We start from the raw sequence: 15,283 nt of genomic DNA on the forward strand, positions 1-15,283 counted from the left end.
AGAAAAGAAAAGAAAAGAAAAGAAAAGAAAAGAAAAGAAAAGAAAAGAAAAAAGGAAGAGGGAGGAGGATGAGGAAGGAAGGAGAGAAAAGAGTGACCAGAATTAGAGTCCCGCTCTACCCTGCATTTCTGGGGTACCCTGAGTATCCTGACTTCTGTGAGCCTCAGTGGCCTCAAGTGTCACAGGGAGTCATGACCCTCCCAGGGCAGAAGGCGATCACACACCTGCAATTGCGTGGCGCAGGACAGCGGTGTCACCTCCTCATCGGAAAGCATGGGGTCCTAGCGGGTTCTTTGGAAACGCACCCAAGACCTTTGAAATGCCGGGAGGATGAGGGCGGAGACCTTGCCAAGCTCACACCGGACTCCTTCCCCCACCCCTCCCGGCCGGTCCTTCCCGTCCCTCCCCCCACAACCCGCCCCAGCTGCCCCGCTCCGCCCCGCTCCCCACCCACCGCCAGCCTGGACGGTCTCCGCCGCGTCCCGCTGGGACCAGGTGTCCCGGGCGCGCCAAGATGCAGCCGGGGCTCTGGCTCCTCCTGGCCGCGCAGCTCGCAGGTAAGACGGGGAGACTCGCGCGGCGTGCGGGCTGGAGCGGGTGGTCAGCCCTGGACCCGGGAAGAGCCTGAGCCGTAAAGTTTAGAAAAGGCTGTCCCGGTAGGATGCAGATCCCAGAGGCCGGGGCTGTGGCCCCCGGCAGGCGGACGCGGTGGGCACAGACCCTGGGGGTGGAAAAGAAGTTCATCCTTCGACTTCATTATTCCAGGGATCCCTGAGCCCCAGAATTGAGGCTAATCTCCCCCAAAAGTCTGGAGGAGAGGGAGGGGGCGTAGGATTTAAGAAGGAAGAAAAGGGAAAGGGGAAGGAGGAACAGAGAGGAAAGAAAAAACTGCCTTTGACTAGGGTTCCCACAGGGACGTGCCCCCCAGGAAGGTTCCAGAGGCTCGGCTCTGGATTTGATGTCCCATACTTGGCCCAGGGTTCTGTATATACATTTGTAGTACGGTTCTCAGACCGGTGTGGCAGAGGACTCCCTCGGGGTTCCCTGTGTCCCCAGCTCTCCCTGGCTTGTGTGTGCTGTGTGCTAAGGCTCCCAGAACCAGCCAGCCATGCGGGACTCGGAATGTTGCCATCGGAATGTAGCAGGGAGTCTGCACTGTCCCTCTCATAAGCCCAACCAGGCTGCCTTTTGGGAGAAGCCCCTCCACACTCCAGACTCCCCACTAACCTGCGGTTGATTGCTCTCTTCCCCAAAAAGCCCAAAGCTAGTCATCCTGCCAACAGTGACAAGGTCTGCCAGCCCCCTGCTCTGACGCGGTGAGCTCAACCGCATCTCAAATAGAAGCTAGTCCAGGCCATTCAAAACCAGCTGCTGTTGCTGATGCTTTTAGAAACAGCAGGTCCTTCTGAGTGCGGGATCACTGGGAGAGGGTGAAATGAATCACATGAGACCGCATGGGTAGGGAGGCCTGGCTCTGTGTCCGGCACAGAGATAGACTTGCCCCTGCCGGGTGTTCAGCCTCCAGAGCCACGAGAGAGACCAGGGTGTGTCGCAGCTAGCAAGCCTGCAAGTCAGGACTCAGGAAGGGGAACTTACACACAAAGCCCAGGGTGCTTTTGGGCCCCTTTATCCCTAGAGGAGTCGCTTCTGGGCTTTCTTGCAAGAACTTCAGGAGTCTGCATATTTGCAGACCCACTATGTGCACAGGGGGGCATGACGGCGATCCAGGAGGGAATCACAGGTCTCCTTGATTCAGGGAGTGGCTCAAAGCTCAGGTTCTGGGGCCCAGACCTGGATTTGAATCTGGGTCCACCACATACAGGCTGTGTGACCTTGAGCATGTCCTTAGCTTTCCTGGGCCTCTGTTTCCTCATGCGTAAAATGGGTGGAAAACAGGATCTGGTGAGGATTACGTGACATAATGCATGCACCATGCTGGGCACAGTTCAGTGAAGATTGGCATCCTCGTCTCTTATTACCTCCCCCAAGATGTCAGTGACCCGGAAACAGCGAAGAAGCTGTACTCTGCTGAAAAGGCAGGACGGTGTTTAGGGAGAAAAGAGAAGGCCAGCAGGCACGTGGGCACCAGGCCCCTTGTCATTCTGGATGCACACAGAAGCTCGGAGTGGCCTGTCAGTGGAGCGCAAAAGCTTACATTTATGGCCCACTATGGGGCCGTGAAGCCAAGACACAAGCATCAGCAGGATGGTGACTCTAGGCCACTGCCTCAGTAGGCCAGCTCCCCTTAGGTACACACACACACACACACACACACACACCCTCGGGACTCCTGTGCCCTCCCGTGCCTCGCAGTTCCTGGGTCTCTGCCCTGGGCTGTAGGATCTCCCTCTGCCCCACTGCTAACATGGAAGGCTCACCAGGTCAGATTCAGGGTGTTGGACTTGGCTGTGAAGGACCCGTTCACATCTGTCCTAAGATGTCATCTGGTGCCTGTAACAACCCCTGGTGTGTGAGCCATGTAGACAATGATGTACCCGTGTACAGCGCTTTACAGTTTGCAGTGGGTGTTTTGGACGTTCTAACCCTCGCAGGCAAGCAGGACAGTGCCCCCAAGCTGCCCTCCTCTTAAAGGGCAGAGACAGGCTCCTTGACTTCCTGCAGTCCCACCGCGGGTAGGGGGCAGAAGCTGGGTTCAAGGCCAGGTCTCCGCGTTCTGGTCTAGTTCTCCATGAACAATCCCCTACTCATCGATGCTTCCCACTGTGAGACTAAAATGAAATCCCCAGGCTGTTTCCGGGCTGTCTGTCCTTTCCTGCGGGAACAGGAAGCCAGCGACCTGTCACACTCGAGGCTGTAGTAGCACCTGTGACAATAGCGGTTCCTCTTGCTTGAGCGTGCTTGAGCATATCTTGCAGAAAGGGCGGCTGTCCCTCTTTTAGATTGGCCAGACCAGCCCCGGGCTCAGGCTCTGATTTGGGGCCCCTCCGGGCTGCTGAGTCTCCCGTACCTGCTTGGAGCCTGTTGAAGGTCTGTCCAGAGAGTGGCAGCAGGACAAGGTGAAAGGCAACCGGCTTTGACTTCAAGAATTTGAATCTTTTGAGTTTGAATCCCAGCTCACTTACTAGCTGTTGGTGGGACTTTGAACAAGTAACTTCATGCCTCAGTTTCCTCATCTGTGTAATGGGGATAAATATCCCTAAATAAGTTTGAGATTGGATTAAGATCATTTACACGAAGAGCCAGGCATATAAGCAATCAATAAACGGCAGCTCTGTCCCTGTGCCCTCTGTAAAGCCGGTCAGAGGAAACACCAGCCTTGCGGATGGTCTGCTGGGAGGTGGGGTGTTCGAGCTCTGAGTCGGGGAGCCACCCGAGGCAGGTCGCACAGCCCCTGGCCCTGCAACTGGGTAGGTTCTTCCACGGCTCTCCTTCCATGCTTGACTCTGTGTCCCTGAAGCCCCACAACCGTGGCTGGGACAACGTGCTGATGATCTCTGCCCCTTCTGCTTCTCCTAGCGCTGCGTGGCAGCTCAGCGCTCCAGCAGGTGCCTGCGTCCATCATGATTCAGACCAAACAAATGGTGACAATGTCCTGTGAAGCCAAAACCTCCCCCACTAGCACGCGCATCTACTGGCTGAGACAGCGCCAGGCTCCGAGCTCGGACAGTCACCACGAGTTCCTGGCCTTCTGGGATTCTGTAAAAGGGATTGTGTATGGCCAAGAGGTGGACCAGGAGAAGCTCACTGTGTTTCCGGAAGCAACCCGCTCCATTCTCAATCTCACAAGCGTGAAGCCTGCAGACAGTGGCATCTACTTCTGCATGACCATTGGGACCCCTGAGCTGACCTTCGGGAAGGGAACTCAGCTGAGTGTGGGTAAGAATCTAGCTCGATGCTGTCCATGTGCTTGGAGCGCCTGCTCTATGCTGGGTGCGTGCCGGGCCCTGGAGCTTCTCCGCTCTCCGCGAGCCACGCGCTGCAGGACAGGATGCCAGCCAGGAGCAATAGTGCCATAGCTGGTAGGACCAGACTGACCCAGGGCCAGGCAGAGGCCAGCGTTTTATGTGGTCATTTCAGTTCCCGTGGCCATCTACCCTGGGAGGTAAGAAGTTGTTTCCTACTGCAGATGGGATGCTTGGAAGCATTGCTGCTTCTTCTGGGGCCAAGGCAGTGCTGTCCTCCAGCCACGTCAGGCCTACCTGAGGCTCTGCCCAGATTGGGCTGTATCCCCAGACCTGACAGTGGTCTCGGAAATTCCCACCAAGGAAAGAAGGTCCTCACTGCCTGGACATACCCAGTGAGAGCATTTCTAGGGCCGGCGGATGCCCTTACATTCTGAATGGGGGAGCCTGTGGCTCAAACCTACACCCAGAGGTACAAGGAGGAAGGAGACTGGACCCCAGGACTAGCTGCAAATTCTGCTGCATATTCACTGGGTGCCTTTGCCCCGGTCCCTCTGCTCCCTGGGCCTGTTTTCTCATCTGTTTCACGGGGCTGCCGTTGGCCTCCAGGGCCCCCTCCAGCCCCGAGAAGCTGCAGTTAAGTCAGCGCGCCCCATAGAAATAGATGATAAGCCACAGATGGGATTTAAAAATTTCTAATGCCACGTTAAAAAAAAGTAAAAAGAAACAAGCAGAATTAATGTAAATACTATATTTGTAACCCAGTTTATCAACAATATCGTTTTAACTCGTAATCAATATAAACATTATTACTGAAATATTTTGCATTCCCTTTCCATTCTAAGTGTTCGATGTGTTTCTTACACACCGTACACCTTGAGTGACACTGGCCAGGGGCACAGGGGGCAGGTGGCCGCACTCTTGGACAGTGAGGAGTAAGCTCTGAGAGGTGTGAAGGAATCATGGCAGAAGTTCTCAAAGGCCTGCAGCTGCCTTTTGCCCCCTCTGCACGTCAGCCAATGGCCGGCAGGCCCTCTGCGTTCCTCCCACTGTCCTGCTTGTCGCTCACCTGGGTTCTTCTCAGGCTGGGGGCTGAAGAATGACAAGGGGACCCCCTGCCCCAGGAACTGGACCACTCAGCATGGGAAGATACAGGGACCGCTGGGACAGCAGCACAATTAGAAAGACAGAAACAGAGGGGTGCTGCTGTCCCATCTCACCAGCTTTGGGTCTTCATCAGGAGGTAGGGGCGGGGGCGAGAATCTGGGCAAGAAGCGAGACATCCTCAGCAGGGCGTTGACTGATTCCTGTATTGAAAATCGGGCTTTGGGGGGTTGGGGTTTTGGTTTGGTTTATTGTTTTTGTCTCTACAAGCCCCACATTTTCCCACTCATGAGATTTTGGGGTCTGAGAAAGGTAGATGATGAAATAAACAAAACTGGTTTCTAGAAGCTTCCCTTCCACCTACACCACCACCCACTCGCTCCTGGCTTTGATATTTCCAAACCCCTCGTGCTGCTCAGCTCCCTGAGAATAGCGGACCCTTCCCAAAGCACGTGCCCGCACCTGCGTCACCTCGCCAGAGTCAGGGTATCCGGAGTCGCACCCCACCCCTCCTGCCAGAGGTCAGCACGTATCCAAGGAGGAAGCTCAGGTGTAAAGAAAGTATTTGGAGAGAGACGGGGCCTTTTGGGGGCCGCTTAACCACACCATGGGCTCAAAAGTCCTGTCCTTTTCAAAGAGGGGAGAAGTGGGGAGATTTGAATGGGGGGCAGGGGGAGTCAGGAGTCATCAACAGGACCCAGTTCTGGGCAAGAAGAAATTAAAATGGAACAAGCCTCCTGTCAAGCCCCTCATCAGACCCAGGCCACGGAGCCCAGCCAAGACACTTCAGGTCCTACAGAGCTGGCTCCCCTGCAGGCTTCCTGCTGACTGGCCGAGAGACCTCGGTGCCTCCTCGTGTATAAAGTAAAGGGAAGGGACTTCGGGGCCGTGAGGAGGACAGGAGGGAACACTGCTGGGGCCCCCAGGCAGAGGGCCAGGCTCCTGCACACTCTGGGAACACCATAGCTGGTGTCCTTTTCCCTTTTACACTAGTTTCCCTCAGCATTGCGACGGTCCAGGGCCTTGAACTGATGGGCCTAACTTGTCGTCAAGAAGCCTTTGCACCTGAGGCGGTGTGGCGTCGTGACAGCCTAGAATCAGGGTCTCTTGGCTCAGATCCTGGTAGAGCTGTTTGAGGCTTCCTGAACTTTGGACAAGCTATTCCAGTGCTCTGAGCCTAGGCCTCCTTGGGGCTCAGACGAGGGTCCTAGCGCTTGTCCCCAAGGTTGCCGGGCTCGATAAGCCGAGGCTGAAGCGCTTGGCTGTGCCTCCAGCACGTGGTGGGACTTCGTAGGTGTCTGTTCGAGTTAGTCGGTTCTTCCCAGAAACCTCGAAGCAGGCAGAGGAGAGCGTGTCATCTCCACTTCCAAGAGGACACTCAGGCCGGCAAGGGTCCAAGTGTCCGCTTTTTATGGGGAAGATTGGCCAGCCCCGAAATGACCATTTTGTTGGCTGCCCCTCCTTGTCCCCTTGACACTGGAGTTTCAATTTATGGTGTCACCATCTTCCCTCTCCTACGGTTTTGCAGGAAGTCATTGTAATGAAGTGTCTTTGCTCACCTCACCGACACAGGGTTGGATTCGGCAGCACCCAGTGCTCACACCATTCTTAGCACCTCAAGCCTCCGGTGCCTCCCTTGGCTCCGTGTGCTTGTCCCCCTGCCCTGCCCCAGCCCATCAGAGTGTGACACTGGACTAGAACGAAAGAGAGGAGTGACCCGCCCAGGTGTCAGGAGAGGGGTTGGGGGGCCAGAGGGGCACTTTGCACTGTGGGGCCTTGGGCCAGCCCCTCATATCGCTGGTGTTCATCTTTGAAATTAAAGGTTCAGACTAGAGGTTCTTCCAGCTCTGATCGTATATGATTTGTCAAGACACTTGAGAAGGAAAGAAAATCCCCATTGCAACCTGCATGGTATTGTACATATGGTAAAGGGCACCCACCTCCTTTCTGCGAGCTTCCTCCAACCACTTAGGAATTGGCAGGTTGGCTGAGGGGCTGGTCTTGTCAAGGGCTTGGGGACTCTGGCTTCCGCTCAAGGTCTTTGGCCAGGGGGAACCTGCTGCGGCCAAGGGGAGCACAATTTGCTGGGCATGCTGTCCCCTTTAGTTTTCATGATGATCCCGAGAAGGAACTGGGAGTCATCTTTATTTCAGCAAATGGGGAAACTGAGGCACAGAACAATGATAGGACTTGCCCCAAGTCACACAGTGGCTAATTAGGGCGGCTGGGGCTCTGTTCAGGACCATGTGGGTGCAGAGCCCCTCTCTTTCCTGGACACCAGAGCAACCCCCTGCCTAGGCACTCAGATAGGTCTGAGAGTTGGGGAAACACCTAGAGAATTCTATTGCTGTGTAACCTTAGAGCCTGTAGCAGCCCAGGAAACAGTCATAGGGGCTTTTTAGTAACTGGATGGAAGTAATGAGATTTTAACTTTTGGCTGGAACTCCACCCACTGTTTACATGTGTCTTGCTTGCTTTCTGTAGTTGATGTTCTTCCCACCACTGCCCAGCCCACCAGGAAGCCCAGCACCAAGAAGAAAGTGTGCCGGTCCCCAAGCCCAGTGGCCCAGAAGGGTGAGTTCTTCCATCTTCCTGGACTCTCAGAAGCACAGCAAGCTGTCTTTCTTCCCTCCCTCTCTCCCTCCCTCGCTCCCTTCTTCCTTCCTTCCTTCCTTCCTTCCTTCCTTCCTTCCGCAAGCCCTTCCCATGTGTGGACTCTAGCCTGTTTCTCTGGCCCCGGCCAAGCTGGGGTCAGAAGGGAAGTTGAGTATGACCACAGTGCTGTCCTCCAGCAGCTCACAGTCTCGTGGGAGACACGCTTACAAATCATCACAGGGAAAACCTAATGGAGGCTATGGCCGCCCGAAAACCTGCACACCAGTGTTCCCAGCAGCATTATTCATAATCCCCGAAAAGTAGAGACTCAGAAGTCCACCAGCTGATGAATATGGAATATCCATACAATGGAATCTTATTTGGCCGTAATAAACAGTAAATTACTGATATAAGCTACAATATGGATGAACTTAGAAAATATCACACAGTGAAAGAAGCCAGACACAAAAGATCGTGTATTACGTGATCCCATTGATAAGAAATGTCCAAAATATGACATTTATAGAGACAGACTGTAGAGCAGTGGTTGCCTAAAACTGGGGAGCTGGGAAAGAATGGGGAGTGATTGTTAATGGGTACAGGATTTGGGGGGGGTGAGATGAAAATGTTCTAAAATTAGATTGTGGTGATTGATGATTGCACAACTCTGTGAATATACCCAAAACCATTAAATTATACACTTGGAGCAGGTGAACTTTATAGGTAAAATCTATCTCAGTAAAACTATTAACAAACAAAAATACCAAACCCAAAGGACTGGAACTTCAAAGTTTCTCGGTTTGGACGCTTACCAGAGGACCTAACACACCGTATGTGCTGATATGTGTTTGTGAAGGAGTGAACACACTAGCCTGTCTGTGCTATACGCACCAGACACAGCAGCTGGAGCGCACACACACACACACACACACACACACACACGCTTCGTGTTTCTGGAAACATTCTGACCTCCGCTCCCCAGAAGATACTGGTGACAAACAAAGTGTCATCTGCTCCTACCCATAGGACGGACGGCAAGCCGCCACACTAGAGCTGCCTCGAGCCCCTGGGGTTGCTCGGTCTTAAACACATCAAGTAACAGAAAGAACCTGAGGGGAGGCATCTGATGTGATTCAGGGGATGAGAGCAGGAAGCTTCCCCATGGGGTCACAGCGATAAAGGAAATCAGAACCCATATGCAGGAGGGCAGGGTCTTGGGGAACATAAAGGTGGAGATAGAGTGACCTCATTTGATAAAATATCCATGCCCCGCAACTTCGCCTAAAGGATTTCAGGTAGGTTACAACAAAACAGCGACACAAAGGCAAATACAGCAGCGCCACGAAGTTGAGGGCGCCGAAACTGGGTCTAGACAAGCAGCAAAGCCAGCTTCACCAGAGGGAATACTCCAGATAACCAGGCACCAAACCCCTGCTCCCCACAGTGATACAAAGAAACAACCCCAGACGCCAGGCTTCAAAGCCTTTATCCCAGGGTTAAACTCTAGAAGAAATCTGCCCTGTTCATCCTTCTGGAAGGACTGCTAAACAATAATGAATTCACTAACATTTCTATAAGTGATGAGAGCAAAGGTCTTTGAAGTTCTTGCATCATTTCTTATATTGACCCTCAGTAAAATCCCAGGGCAGGTATGCAAATCCAACATTAATAGGTTATTAAGAATAACCAGGATGAGTGTGAAAGTGGCCAGGTGGGCACTGGGGAAGAAGCAGGTGGAGGTTGCTTTGGGGGTGGGGGCCATGGGACAGGGTACCAGGCTTAGGTCTGAATCCCTATCTACCGCCGCCTATACTGTGTGACCTTGGGCAGGTGATTCAGCCTCTCTGAACCTGTTTCCTCATCTGTAACATTGGGATGTTTGCCTGGCATGATGAAACGAGGTGCTATATATAAGGCACTCATCTTGGGGGGCACCCAGCTAGAGCTCAAAGCTTGTCATCGTGAATGAAACCGCATAGCCACCTTGGGGAAGGGCCTGCTCCCTAAGGCTTCAGGCTGTCCCTCGAGATGACACTGAGAGGAACGATGTGGTGACTGCTCGGCTTCAGGGGACCCCAAAACCCGGGCAAGGCAAGAAAGGCCAGGCCAGGTCGTACAAGTGGCTAACATATGAAAATACGCTGACACTGACACATCATCGGGGAATGAAAGTGACATATCGTGTTAAACCCACTACTCTGGCCAAAACGAAACACTTTGATAATATCGAGGGCCGGCGAGGTACAGAACAGGTGGTTAGGAATGAAGAGCAGTGCAGGCTCTTTGGAGGGCCCTTCACAGTGTCTGGCACAACTTTGAATGGACATAGTCGATGGTTTGGCGGATCCTGTTTTCAGTATCTGCCCCGAGCTGGCTTCTACATTAGGAAAAATGTACCAGGGTATTCTCTGCAGAGTAACTTGTAAAAGTAAAACACAAGGAGCAAACAAAATGCCCGTCCGCTGGCTAAATAATCCATGGGGTGTCCGAACTGCAAATGCTACTCTGCAAAAACAATATCTTTGGGTGCTGAGATTTTTTAAAGATTTTATTTATTTATTTTAGAGAGAGGCGGGGGGACGGGCAGCGTGAGAGGGAGAGAGAGTCTCGGGCAGACTCTGCACTGAGCCTGGAGCCCAACTCGGGGCTCAATGTCATGACCCTGAGATCACGACCTGAGCTGAAACCAAGGGTCAGAGGCTCAACCAACTGTACCACCCAGGCACCCCCCCGATACATTTAAGTGAAGAAAAATGGTTTGCCAAATAATTTGTACAGTATAAGCCACTGTATGCTTAAAAAATCCTGTATGTGTCTGTTTAAATTATGTATGTGTAAATGCAAAGACAAAGGCCCCAAATTACCATGGGATTTTTTTCCTGTGAAGGAACTAGCGTGCCAAGGAGCATTCTAACCATATACTTGAATCCTTTACAATGAAAATATATTCAGCTATCTCTTGAGTAATTAAAATAAAAGCTTTAAAAATAAATAGTAAAAATATCGTTACCAGGCATGAAAATGATCTCCTTTGAACATAAGTAGCTCCTGAGTTTAATTAGTTTTTAAAATGATGATGCGGGACAAAGCATTTTCTATGTAAAACTATGTCAGTGTGTTTAAAGTACCTAGAAAGAAAGACGAGAAAAATATGCAAACGGTGGTATTCTCTGGAAGGTGGGACTTCCGGGTGATTTTTCCCTCTTTGTATTTTCATGTGCATGCCTCAAATGTTCAGTAAGTGTGTCTTTTCCAGGCCTGTCCTGTGGCCCCCTCATCCTCGGCCTCCTGGTGGCCGGAGTCCTGCTTCTGCTGGTGTCCTTGGGAGTGGCCATCCACCTACACTGTAAGTTGTGCCCTCTTGGACCACCGTGGCGACTCCTTTTGCTGCTGGAGCGTCCGTCCTTCTCTAGGGAAGCCGGACAGATAGCAGAAGTTTCTACCCGCCTCCAACCCATGGAAGCTGCAGAAGTGATTTTTAGCCTGAGGCCACGCTGCAGGGGTCAGAGACCACCCTGTCTCTGGAGTCAGACAGACCTGGGTTTGAATCCAACCCCACTATGTGCTGATCTAGGGACCATGGCTTCTCTGAGCCAGGGCCGCCCCATCCAGGAGTAACGATATTACCTACCTCCCAGGGTTGCCGTTTATAAAGTCCTGCCCCGAGCCCTGGGCTCTACCCTTGGCCCTTCTGCTCTCCTGTGCCACCGGGAGCAAGTCACTGACCTTCTCTGGGCTTCTATAAAATAGGAAGGGGTGGCTCACAGGGGCATGGACTAGATCAGTGACTCTTTTATAGGTCACAGACCCCTTGAAACTTGTGACAGCAGTTGCAGACCCTGTCCCCCAGAAATACGTCATGAACATATTTTTGCATAACATTGCCATTCACAAAACGATCCTTTTGCCCCCATTAAAGTTCGGTGGTCTGCAAACTTTTTTGATCAAGGATCTCATCAGTAAAAAATTGTTAAATAATGAACCCCAACTGCAAAGAGATCTCATTAGTAAAAAATTGTTAAATAATGAACCCCAACTGCAAAGAGATCTCATTAGTAAAAAAGAGTTTTTAAACTCAAACTGCAATTAGCTGTATTTATTGCATATATTACGTATGCTATTAAAGGTGCTTCATAACTGAAAAGTAATAAAAGATGGGATAGACCTGTAAATCGGCATGCTCACACTTTCTTCCGCATCCCAGTGGGAACCCTTGCAATCCCCCCGAATGCACACACTCTAGCTTAAGACCACCTGTCTGCACACCTCTCGTTCCTGACCTGCTGCAAAGGGCAAATTGACCCAGTTGAGGACACACAGACCAGAGTAGATTCACTGAGTTCAAATTCTACCTTTACTGCTTACTAGCTGCATGACTTTGGGCAAGTTACTCTGTACCATGCATGCTCTGTGACTCAGTGTCCCCATATGCCCTGTTAAGAGTAGTAGTCATACGTTTGCTGTGAGCTTGACGGGAGTTAAAGCACGTAAAGTTGGAGCACAGCCTGGCACTAGGGAAGTGGTCTGAGGTGCTGGCTGTCCCCGTCATCTCCCCCCTCACTCTCTGGGGCTTGGTGTCAGCGGCCCACAGCCCACAGCAACCCACGTCCTTGTTTTCTTCTTCCAGGTCTGCAGAGAAAAGCCCGCCTTCGCCTCCTGAAACAGTAAGTGCCTGGGGCCTTGGAAAAGTGCCCGGGACGCGGCCCTGGGTGAGGTCCTGGCTTCCTCGGCCCCTGCGGCTGCCACAGCCTCTCCCAGCAGGGAGCCAAAGCCAGACCCCACCTGCAAAAAATCTTAGACTGTATAAATAGTTCAGGAGGAGAAATCGTCTAAACAAACGAAAATACTGGGTGGTGGTCGAGTGTATTTCAAGCACGGAGAGAAGCTCTTCGAGGTGGTCACAAAGAATTCTTGCAGGCATAGAACACAGTAGGGCAGCCCGAACTCGTTTCCACCCAGCATTTCATCTGACCTGGTCCTGCAGGACATAGAGGGTTACTGTTACAGACCAGCTGAAAGACTTGCTCAAAGCATTTGGGATAATAAAGAGCAGGCCTGGATTGGAAGCCAAGTCAGTTCACTGCTTCCTTCCCCGCTGGTGTGGGCTGTTGGGCTGCCTTGGTCTGTCTTCCACCCTGGGCCCCACCTGGGTTGCAGGAGTTGGCAAATCAAAAGGCTGAGTCACACAGACATGGGAGCTAAAAAGCACTGGCTCTTCGGGCCCCTGAGCTGTGTAAGCGCGGGCAGACACCCGGAGGCCCTGAGAGGCCAGCGGCCAGAAGCTGCTCCCAGCCTCAGGGATTGCCAGGCCTCAGCCAGGCCATGCGCGGTGTTCTTGGATGCTTTCTCTTCCTCGAAATACTATTCCACATCTACCTCTCTCATTAATGACATTCTCCTCCATCTAGAGGTGTTTGGAAAAAAAGAAAGCCCATCAAGCCTCTAGATTGAAGAGGGCGACAGGGCCTGGTGGTTTGGAATCCTGTCTGCCACTCACCAACCATGTGACCGTAGGCGAGTCACTTCACCCCTCTGAGCCTCTGATTCCTCATCTGTAAAATAGGATCACAGTACCAACCTCATGGCTCTTGCGAGGACTTACTGGGTAATACCCATAAAGCGCTCAGCCCCGGTCCCACAGAATCAAAGCACAAACTCACGTCACTTACAAAAGTCAGCTCTACCACCCAGACAACCAAGGAACAAAATGTACTCCCCAATACTTGGAATGTAAACTCCATATAAACTCTGTGTTATATTCTCTACATTATTATATACACCATATTTGTATACACATTTGCTTGACTAGAGACAGTCACTGAAACATGCCTGCTGTTTTTTACGGGCGAGTTTCAGTGATCATTTTAGTTGTGTACAGTTTTCACAATTTTACGTGCTGGCCTTAGAAGTTATCCCCTACGTAAGAGACAGTAACCTGAGTGTATTTGTCTGAGCCTAGATCTGCAGAATGTTCTGTTCAACATCTTCCCCATGGTGACCTCTAATGGAGAATGAGTCCCCATCAGGGGACTGCCCCCACTCAGCCCTTCATTTTAACTTGTTCCGCAGTGATTTGATGCCAGTTTTAGGAGACCTCATGCGCTGGCAAAGTTAGGGGTTCTGAGAATCCACTGAGGTGGGGAAGGAGCTGGGGGGCGTCATGGGGGGCTGTGAGCTCCCTCATCCTCTGTTCACAGTACTGCTGTCATCGGCCACCTGTAGTTAGCTCGCCTGTGAGACATCATTTGAACAAAAGGGTTTGTGGCTAAAACAAAGTTTGAAACCACGTCTAGTTTTGCTACCATGATCCAGGTGTGGGCGAAAGAGTCCACAGGCCTCGCAGAGCAGCCATTCCAAACTCGAGTTGCGATTTCAGGCAGATGCTCCCCAGCCCGAAATTGAGCCTAGAAAATCTTCCCATCAGCAAGCCTCCTTCTTCTGGCCCCTTAGTGTACATTTGTGAATAGCTTCTCTTAGAAAGTACTGCAGGAAGTAACACTATTCAAAGCTAGACTTCTTTGGGCTTTGGTTTTTGAACTTCTTAAATTTTTTTTTTTTTAATGACTAAGTTGGGCCCTAAAAACCTACTAACAGAAAACTCCTGGCCCTGGGCTCCTTACTGGAAGTGCAGCCCTCCATCCTCATGTCATTTGTCTTTGTTACAAGAAATTCATATTATTTCCCTGAAAATAAGTGGTGTCTCAACTTGCTGTTGTTTTCAGGTTTTATAAATGAGCAAAAAATATGCTTTTGGGGTCCTGCTACAAAAATACATTGGTCAGTAATGAGCAAGATCTGGAAAAATGAGAGAGCAGGGCCATGCTCAACTCACTCCACTGTGGAAATTTCACTGACCTGCTGAAGTTGCCTGCTTTTAATTATTGCAAGTTCGTTCTGTGGGCGTCACACATGGGAGCAACTTGTTAGTTGGTCATCGGGAGTCACGGAGAGAAGGCTTCAGAGCCCCCGAACACTTCCTGCAACTCAGGGACACCGTGGAGGATGGAGTAGGAAATGCCGCCATGACACCACTTCCAGCCCCCCAACTCCCGCTGGGATGGGCTGGGACCTTTGTATTGGCCGTCCAGCCCCAGGCTCACAGGTTGTTTTGCCCTGGTACGGCAGTGACATGGAGTCCTGAGTCTCTCATGGGATGGCGCTGGGATGGCTCTTCCTTGGTCTTCCCAGACTGGGCTGACTGCCCTCACCCCAGAGACCAGACCCAGCTTGGAAACCAGCTTCTGTGAAGGGCTGACCTGACTCCCGTAGTTACTTCAGTCTCTGGGGACATCCTTTTGGGGCTGGGGACTTGTGACTTTGAGAATGGGAAGTCACTTTATCTCCTATTAGGAATTTCCCCCGGCTTTCACTTCTGCCCTCCCATGGCTTGTATATTTCTCTCTCACTTTCTGTTCTTTTTATGAAAATGTCTTGGTTGTAAAAATAAAGTCCTGAATAAAAGATGCAAATGGGTCCTGTGATGGAAAAGCACAAAGCCCATCTGTACAGCAAAGATGTTGATGCTCAGCTGAAAAGAAATACCAAGGATAAAATGCGCCTGTCCTCATTTGTCCCCACGACATGCTGTCGTCCGTGTTGTAGACATAGAGAGAGTCTCAGAGGTTGGGAGGCACCCCAGCGACCCAGCGCCAGGCAGCAGGAGCCCCAGGGGCTGACCTCCTCTGGCCACTCAAAACCACCTTCAGTAGCCTACAGACTGG

The 15,283-nt window shown here is 51.7% G+C and overlaps 1 protein-coding gene across 2 annotated transcripts in view; it reads left to right on the top strand.

The window, feature by feature from the left end:
* The window catches only part of CD8B (CD8b molecule), a 16,308-nt gene extending 1,283 nt beyond the window's left edge, over positions 1-15,025 (top strand). The window contains exons 1-6 of one of the 2 annotated variants that reach the window (XM_040623217.1): positions 400-557; positions 3,478-3,837; positions 7,452-7,541; positions 10,819-10,908; positions 12,190-12,226; positions 14,285-15,025. In XM_040623217.1, coding sequence (XP_040479151.1) covers positions 515-557; positions 3,478-3,837; positions 7,452-7,541; positions 10,819-10,908; positions 12,190-12,226; positions 14,285-14,297 — 633 coding nt within the window. In that variant the 5' untranslated portion in view covers positions 400-514 and the 3' untranslated portion in view covers positions 14,298-15,025. Of the gene's footprint in view, positions 1-399; positions 558-3,477; positions 3,838-7,451; positions 7,542-10,818; positions 10,909-12,189; positions 12,227-14,284 lie in introns of those variants that run through there. The other variant, XM_040623218.1, reaches the window with a different exon arrangement.
* Positions 15,026-15,283: the final 258 nt, after the last annotated feature.

Source organism: Ursus maritimus, unplaced genomic scaffold, assembly GCF_017311325.1.
Source record: "Ursus maritimus isolate PB19 unplaced genomic scaffold, ASM1731132v1 scaffold_6, whole genome shotgun sequence".
NCBI classification, from domain to species: domain Eukaryota; kingdom Metazoa; phylum Chordata; class Mammalia; order Carnivora; family Ursidae; genus Ursus; species Ursus maritimus.